This window comes from Elaeis guineensis, chromosome 3 (genome assembly GCF_000442705.2).
Source record: "Elaeis guineensis isolate ETL-2024a chromosome 3, EG11, whole genome shotgun sequence".
Taxonomy (NCBI): domain Eukaryota; kingdom Viridiplantae; phylum Streptophyta; class Magnoliopsida; order Arecales; family Arecaceae; genus Elaeis; species Elaeis guineensis.
In genome coordinates, this window is record NC_025995.2 from 60,925,648 (window position 1) to 60,934,989 (window position 9,342).

Genomic DNA, 9,342 nt, shown 5'->3' on the forward strand with positions numbered 1-9,342 from the left:
TTTTTAGGGTAACATATTTAGTTTCAAATCTTTATTGTTAACCACAGCTTGAGCCCGAGCAAAGCTCAAGCATGTTCCCAGCAAACTTACCAAAGCGAAGCTTGAGCTGCTTTGATACTTGGCTTGGCTTGGCTCACGTGCACCCTCTAAATAAGACTACAATTTCATTGATTTTATTGCTAAGATTTCAAACTCTTGCAAAATTCACAAATCTTGGAACACAAGTATAGTGTCTATTGCCAAGTGTAAATGCTCGACTTTCATTTTGAAAACTAACAAGACAAATTTTATAATTTTTGATGTTGGAAGGTATATATTGCTATGTCAAAATTAAAGAGTGTAACTTAAATATTCTTCCATTGACAACCCTAAATTGGCTAGGACACATTATCAACACTACTTTACTCAATGTCAAACTTAGATTTGATGGAATTATACTCCTCTCGCACACACTCTCTCCCCCTCCGTGGGACAGGTTCATTGGAGTTACTATAGTGAAATGAATTACAGTCTCAATGAACCAGAATTAGATACAAGAAGTGGTTTTCAGCATTTTATAAGGACTAGAATTTGGTAAGGATAATCTGGGAAATCAAAATTTTCTGGTTTGCTGTCCCAAATTTATAATACAGACCATTGGTTGAGAAACTTCTGAAAAATAGGGTAAAGATTCATATTTCTTGGATTCTTGGCCAAGGGAAATGATGGATTATCCAATGTTAAGGTACCAAAATCGAGAATTTAAAGACTATAGTTTGGTTTACAATATGTTAAGAGTTGTACATATGTAGGGTTGGAAATGGGCTCGAGTCAGCTCGAAGCCCATCGGGATGGGCCAACTACGGGCTTGGCCTGAATAATATCAGGCCGGGTTTGGACTTCAGATATAGAGCCCTTTTTTTGTGGGGGTGGGTATGTAATTGGCAAGGCACGAGCCTAAGCCTGAATTTAGGCCTGAGCTTGAGCACTAGGCTCAATCAGATTTAGCAATTAAGCAGTTAGGCTCAGTCAGATTTAGTTTGATTGAGCTGGACCAAATTCACTAGAAATTGCTAAATGGGCAACTTGGCTCTTCTTCTCTCGAAGAGGCCCGATAGAATTCCAAATCAAAGCATTCGTTCGTTGGCTTGGGGCCTAGGATTCTCGGTTCTCCACTTCTCAATTTCTCCGCTCCATCGGTTGGCTAATCCAAAGTCCAATCTTGCTGTCCCCATCACCATTTGTCGGTCACCAATCATCGGTGTTCCCAAATGCTTGTCCATTATCACTATTCACTGGTTGGTAGTCGTGTACCGATTATGGTTCCATTGAGAATCTGAGGTGCCATGATCTCTCTCCAATCTCCCCACTCTCCAGTCAGCTGACTGTTGGTTGCCATTCGCTGGTTGCCAATCTCTGACTACCATCTGCCGTTTACCATTGCCCCATCTTCATCCCAGTACCACTCAGGTACTTGAGTTGGAGCTGGGCCAGCCAGTTTTTGAAGGTGGGGTCTGTGGTGGTAGATGCCGTAGGTTTGGCCGGTGCTTATGTTGCCCTTACTTGGAAAGGTCTTGATTCATTTTGATGGACCATGTACCTTCTTATTTTTGGGGTTGGTCTAATTGGGTTTGGTTTGGGCCCAAGCCTAGGCTTGGGCATGGATTTTCCAAAAAAAATTTCAGGCTTAAGCCCAGCTTGAAGTCCAAAAAAAATTTGGGCTGGGCTTGGGTTAGGGTGTGGCCTGCCCCACCTCGGCCCATTTCCAGTCCCATATATATCTGTTTCTAGAAACCGATTATAACTTGAAGAAAAGGTGATAAAGAAAGCACAACTAAAAGGAAACAAATTATAGAAAAGATGATGGTCAGCCTGGTTTTAGATCTATATTTTCAAATCCAATTGTGGAGACTAAAAATAGAAAACAAGATAAGGGAAGAAGAGGGAACAGATAAAAAAAGAGTTCTTTGGAATCCCAATTGTCAACGGTCTACTACAAGCATTTAACCATAGCTCTCGTTGTGTAAGCGGTTGGTCCAACTAAATAAGGTGTTTGAAGTCCACTCTAATCTCTTAGTAGATTGAAGGGAAATAAGGAAAAGGCACCATTTAATTCACCAGTTTCTGTACTAATTTTCCAAATTTTACTCTATTGTGAGGAAGGTCAGGTACAAAAATGACCCTTTGTCCAACATTGTAATCCCAAACCTGTATCATTTGCTGTAGTTTCCCTGGAATCGTTTGTCAGTTCAGTCCCTTTCTATTGGCTTGGCATCCTAGAGAAGCTCGAAGAACATCCTTTGTTTGGGATGGCTTATGTATGCCACTAGTTTTAGTCTGACCAGAAACTTTAGATGTATGTTGTGATCAACTGGCCATCAGTGTCATGTAGTCACCCTGGTTGAAACATAGTCGCTTTTCAAATCTTCTTTACAATTGATTAACCGGGCGGTCTTGAAAGATACTCCCCAATGATCATCATTTTGACCAACTTTCCATATCAGGTAATGCCTAGCAAAAAAATAATCATGCACTCATCTTCTGTCTTTTTCATGTCACATATACTATCTCTGCTGAAAGAGTTGCATAATTCCCTTTACCATTTCCATCAGAATGCATAATTCTGAGGTACTAGACTATGTACTTGTTGACAGACAAAGTTGCAAAAGCAAGAGGTGGGTAGTCTAGAGTTTATTCATCTGATCTTTTTTTAGTACCTACTGGTCTTCCTTTTGACATAGTATTCTTTGTAACTTTTGACACTATCGAGATCCTTCAGGTACTCATTTCTAACTATAAGAGCTGCAGGTTCTCTTTCATAGAAACTATGAATATTTGCTTTTTTTCCAACATAGCCAAAGATATCTGTTTTCTTTTGTTTTTGTTTTTGTTTTAAGCTGCTCTTTTGGTTTGTATGCTTGTTTTGTTCCATATAATGATATTATCATCATAATTGACTAGTAAATCTGAACATATGCAATTCTGCTGTTTTCTAGATAGTTCACACATAACGTTCTCTCCTTCACATGTGGCATTAACAGATGGAATCAAATCTCTTCCATCATTTCTGCCATCTCACATTGTAGCATTTATATCTTTTGCTGTAAAACTTATCACAATTACAGTATGCATGAGCTTGTTGTTGATGACCTTTACAAGCATTTTCATTCCAGATGTTTTTGTGGCTTTTCATTGCCTTGCCATCTCTTACCTCTCTCTGCAACTTTAGGGGCCTTGGCATTTGATATGGAGTATGCCCGGTGGCTTGATGAACATCAACGTCAGATTAATGAACTGAGGTCAGCATTAAATGCTCATGTGGGTGATGATGAGCTGCGGCTTCATGTTGATAATGTGATCGCACATCATGATGAAGTTTTTAGGCTCAAAACCATTGGTACAAAGTCTGATGTCTTCCACATGCTTTCAGGCATGTGGACGACCCCTACAGAGAGGTGTTTCATGTGGTTGGGGGGATTCAGATCATCTGAACTTTTAAAGGTAATTGTTAGAATTTATTTTAGGCTTTCTGCATATATACCATTGCAAATATAGCTTATTGCATTTTTATTGTCTGAGAATCACTATTTGCTTTGCGTTGTCTAACACTATTATCCTTCCACTTTAACACCCCTAAAAATTTAACATTCAATTTGTGTTGAAAAGAGCTATGTTTTATATAAATTTTTCAACAGTATCAATATAAAGGGATAATAAAGTTATTTTATACTTTAAATGGTTATTTATCATTATACAAATGGAGAGTTATTTATGCAAAGACAAGATGATTTGAGGTGTGTATATGCAAATAATGGAGGGTAAATATGCAATCAGCTATATTTATAAGGGTACATGAAAACCAAAAAAAAAAGAAAAAAAAAATTCTTGGGTTTTGTTAAACAGCAACTAGAATTTTGTATCCTAGAAATTGATGTTCTATGAAGTTGATTATTCTGAAAAATTTTCAGATACTGGCAAGCCATCTTGAACCTTTGACAGATCAGCAGTTGATGGGTTTATGTAACCTTCAGCAGTCATCCCAACAGGCTGAGGACGCATTGTCTCAGGGAATGGAAGCCTTGCAGCAATCTCTTTCGGATACCCTTGCTTCAGCTTCTCTTGGCCCATCTGCTGGTTCTGATAATGTTGCAAATTACATGGGCCAGATGGCGATTGCCATGGGCAAGCTAGGAACACTAGAGAGCTTCCTTCGGCAGGTATGGCAAGCAACATGTCCTTTCTTATATCCTAATTTATTTTTTTATCTAAATTTAGGTAAGGGTTGTTAACTTTCAATGAAAAGTTCTACAGATTTTTGTAAATGTTCTACGTTCTTGTTTTCTCCTAATATCTGTGATTGATGTCCTCTAGCTATAAAAGATATTAGCAAGACTACTTTTCAAAATTCGGATGATATTTATTTTGAGCTTGCCAAAAATCTTTACATGTGTATACGCATGCAATAGGATGTTGGTCTTTTCTTTTCCCTCTTAACTATTTAATTAGCATTTTCCCTCATGATTTCTTCCATGTCTTCTGACATAACCCTATTTTTATGACATTATGCTTCTTTTCGTAGGCTGATCTTTTGCGGCAGCAGACCTTGCATCAAATGCATCGCATATTAACAACTCGTCAAGCAGCCCGTGCACTGCTGGCCATCAGTGACTACTTCTCTCGCCTCCGGGCACTTAGCTCTTTATGGCTGGCTCGCCCTAGGGATTAGTGGTAATAATAATTGTAAAGGGGATAATATATGATTAAGATGCAAGCGATGGACGTTGCAGTGGAGTAATTTTGATGGTGCGAGTAAACTTAGGAAGGGCCTCTTTAGAAGAAGGATGGATGTGCTCCATTGCTTTATTCTTCATGCCTTATGGTGTAATTATAATTAATGATTTATATAGATGCATTTGAGATATCATGCTTGTAATGCTTGGTTATCTTTGTTAAAAGTGCTGCATGCATGTGCAAGGTCAGGGGTAGTTTGACTAATGTCTTCTAAGCCATCTGAAGCAAACAATAGTGCCATTTAAAACTAGAGAAGGTACTCTCAGAAGCAAATGTAATCACTGCTTTGTCAGACTCAGCATAGACTGTAATGTTCAACATTGACATTGGTCATAGGGAAAATTCATCAGATTGGATGTAGTAGTCTTTGGACAAGGTAGAGATTCCGATTGTTAGGTTATGTTTATTATCAGTTGGCAATGATCCCGCTAGAAAAGGGTTTTCATGTGGAGGTTTTAAGTAGGATGAGCGGAAACCAAAAAATACATCAACTGGGGGCTGGGGGACAATTTTGAAGGTCCTTGTCTTGGAAAACTAGGCCTTGGTGGTGATTGAAGTAGATAACCGGAAACCAACATCAGATGATTTTGGGTGCCTGAAATATTGCCTTTTGTTTCTAGGCAAATATTGGTGCCATTTTAAATGCCTTGGTTATGTTGAATGAAAACAAGAGATGCGGGGATGTTGGATAAATATGTATTTGTTTTTACTCAAATCAACTGAGGGAACATGATTGAGGTGGTTAGAAGGAAATATATATGTTCGTTTTCAGGATTGGCTACATAAGCAACACCTAGTATTAGCAGATATTGGAAGTTCAAACCATCCAATGGAGACAAATTAATTCAAGAATTTCATCATTAACCAAAAGAGGATCTCAAACGTCCCAAACATATTTTTCAATATCTTAGTTGTCAATCCAATAAGTCATACGTCTCTACGTGACTTCTCATGGAAAGGACAGTTGGAATCCATTCAAGATCTATAAAACTAGGCAAAGAGATACATTTACTCCGAAACCAAATAAGGTTATGACTGTGCATAAATTTGTTTGTTAAATGATACAGTAACTTTTTTATATTGTATAGGGAGATCTGAAAATTCCGTGTGTGATAATCCGTGGAAGAGCAAAAACTTGTGCATCCATTTCTAATATCAAAGCTTAAAATTGGCATCTTAAGTTTGCATACCACTTTAGTTTTATCCATTCTATTAGTCCACGGCCTCTTCCAACAATTTTGAACTCTCTGTTTTTTTAATTCCTTTTTCCTTGGTAATATAGTCTACCATAGACAATATAAGAAAGGTGCTCCGAGTAAGCACAAGACACGACAATGGCTCGTAACCGGTGTGCAGCATCTAGGTATTCTGATTGCTTCATGATTAATCCCCACCGTTGCTGCCCAACGTGTGCTGCACAATCTACGAAAAATTGGCTTCCCTTGAGGTGCATTGCAATCGAACCTCTTCAAACCCCCTAAAAAATTTGGTATTCTTCCAAAATCCTTTATGGGGCCGCTATGATTTAGAAGTCAATATAACTGATACATTGTAATATATTTAGGATAATTTTATATTTAATATATTGATATGATCAATAAAAGAAGTAATTTTTTTTTCATTCAAGTGTGATGTGTCTTTGAATCATCTATCGAATTAGCTTCGATACATATTTTCAAAGTGTTGAGAATGAGACACATGTATTTAATTTCTAAATGCTTCCGGTCATAGGATCATCATGAGAACGATGATAGATCCAGATAGACTGGCACACAAATTACTTCTTTCGAGATAGATGGATTTCTAATATACTATGTAGAGACACAGAGCGATAAGTACGGATGGTTGTTAGAAAACAACTAGCACTGAGCGTGATCATACGAGAGATCACTTGGATTTTTATTCAATCGTCAGTGATTGTCTCGATGCTGTAATTATGTGACTGGTCCTTTGACTTGAGATGGTACTGCTACTCGCAGTGGGACTGCTGAAGTTTGATTGACACATAAACATAGGTCTCAATGAGCCCTTGTAGTAGATATTGACGATAGTTGATCCACTGTAGGAGTGGGGTGCGCATCAAGATAGGATCTATTGATCTTGATAGAGAGTAGTCCTATGAAATTTGAGAGGTTAAGTCCAAGAGTCTGTGCCACAGCAGTGTGATTGATAGAAAAGAATTTTCATTGAAGTCACAACTGGACTTGAGTTAATCAATCTATCATATGACTGATATTTAGGTTTGATGATTTATCCATGATCTGCCATATAGTCGGGACTCACGATAGAGAGACTGAATCATACGTTAACTACACCTAGAGGTTTATTTAAGTTCTACTGGATTGCCACTACATACTACTAGGTGTCACTGATGGATTGTGAGAGCTCACTAGGGTTGTTCTGGATTGACAATCCTTGTTGAGTTAGAGTGGAATTATTCCGACTCATTGAAAAGAGTTTCAATGATACGATGATAGAGATCATTGTATGTCTCACTATCAGATAGAATTGAACCTATGAGGACACATAACAAAGGGATCATTGTATGTCTCACTATCAGATAGAATTGAACCTATGAGGACACATAACAAAGGGATTAGACCTAGAATAAGTAATTGAGCTTATGAAGTATCAATTAGGTTTAGAGAAATCCATTCGGTCCATGGTAACCTTGCTAGCACATGGTTGGAACCAATTCCTCTTTCCGTTAGGATTATTTATTTGATAAGTTAATTCTAGCTTAATTACCTGCTAATAACTTACATGAATAAAATTCATGAGACTCCAATTATTGGGTGTCTAAGGTTATGGATCATATAAATTAAGGGTGCAAGACCCCTACGAATCTCCTTGATAGTTATTATGGGGTACCACTTTGATTTGATCAATTTGGGTGTGTCCACTAATTAGAGGGCCCTTGGTTTTCATATGGGATGTGTCTTGGGTGCAAAAGAGTGTCTAATTATGGGTGCAAAGGCTCCAATAGTTGGCGCCTAATGGGCTTCCTAATATAAATTGGATAACTTAAGTTAATAGGAATCTTAATGCAAGTAAGACTTGTATTATATGATTGAATAAGATTCAATCCTTATTCCTATTTAAAGGGACCTCCTTTAAGGTCCCTAGAGCATTAAAACCAACAGCCCCTCACACCCAAAGGCTCTCCCCATGCCCTCTCTTCCTCTACCATTCTCTTCTCTTGGGTGTTCTATACATCCCTTCCTTGGGACGCACATCCCAAGGAGTTCCATGCCCAAAAGAGTTTGGGTGCTTTTTTCTTGTTGGTTTCTAGCATCTGGTAGCAACACATAGCAAGGAGAAACTCTAAAGAAAAGGAGGAGAAGAAGATCAAAGAGAAAGATCAAGTGTTGATCGTGTCCAGACTTCGTTCAGATTCAGCAGGCTAAATTTTGAAAAATCAAATTCAGATTATAGAGGGCTGTTCCAGGCTGATCCTGAGTAGATACTCGTAGAGGCTGGACACTTTGTGGCTAACAGAGAGCCTCATTTCTTCCAGATCCAATTTTGAAGAAAGAGATTGCAAAATAGGTATGTGATTTGATCACAATCTGAATTTCAGCATATATCAATTTCAGCATATGAAATAGATCCATATGGTTTTATATTTTTATGCATGCAAAATTCAGATTAAAAGTATTTTAATCTTATTCTCCACTGTGGTATTTAGAAAATAAAAGTTTGAAAACACATATGCATGCACCAAACCCGAATTTCAATAGTGGTATCACAGCCACAGATTTTCATATGCTGAATTTTGATATACATATTTTTGAAAAAGTTTCAAAATCAATTTTTTTCTTGATACATAAGATGCATGGATGGATCTGCAAATCTAAAATTTAATTTTAGATTTAGTTTTAGAACATATAGTTGATATGTTGTTGTATGTATAAATCTGAATTTTGATCTAGAAAGACTTCTAGTTAATGTTCATGTGAAATATAGATGCATGCATGAAATCTAAAATTTTTTATGATCTGAATTTTGATTCATATATATGATGTATGATTACATATTTAGATCATAAATTTATTTTTAATTTTATTCATAACTAGTATATGAGATATATGATATCATGCTTAGATCTGAAATTTTGTTTAGATCTAATTATACATGCATATATATGATATATGTTTGTATGTTAAAACTTGAAAATTATTTTTATGTTTTAAAACTTAATTGAATGCAAAAAATTTAGATCTAAAATATGATTTTAGAATTTGAAATTTGTATTTGTGCATGAGAGTTTTGGTCATGAAAAAAAATCAAAAATTAAGTCATGTAACAGGATTACATCTAAGATTTTTGATTTGAGTCATATGGGTCTAATTTAATTAAGTAATTGGTCAAACTAAGTCAAGTGTTGAATTGAGTTAGATCAATTAAGTTAATGATCATACAATTATTGTTGGTCAAATTGATTGTCTCATATGTAGAATCGATTAACTTAAAGACCTAATTTGGCTCGTTGGTTTGAGTCCGATTCGCTTGAGCTAACCAATTCTGATCAATCGATCTATTGGTGTCTAAAGTAGGTTAATGAGACGTGGT

The 9,342-nt window shown here is 36.8% G+C and overlaps 1 protein-coding gene across 3 annotated transcripts in view; it reads left to right on the forward strand.

The window, feature by feature from the left end:
- LOC105035615 (transcription factor TGA2.2) overlaps positions 1-4,855 on the forward strand; it is a 110,366-nt gene extending 105,511 nt beyond the window's left edge. For all 3 annotated transcript variants that reach the window (XM_073253790.1, XM_073253791.1, XM_073253792.1), the window contains exons 9-11: positions 3,209-3,480; positions 3,948-4,196; positions 4,559-4,855. In XM_073253790.1, the coding sequence (XP_073109891.1) occupies positions 3,209-3,480; positions 3,948-4,196; positions 4,559-4,705 (668 nt within the window). In that variant the 3' untranslated portion in view covers positions 4,706-4,855. The remainder of the gene's footprint in view (positions 1-3,208; positions 3,481-3,947; positions 4,197-4,558) is intronic.
- Positions 4,856-9,342: the final 4,487 nt, after the last annotated feature.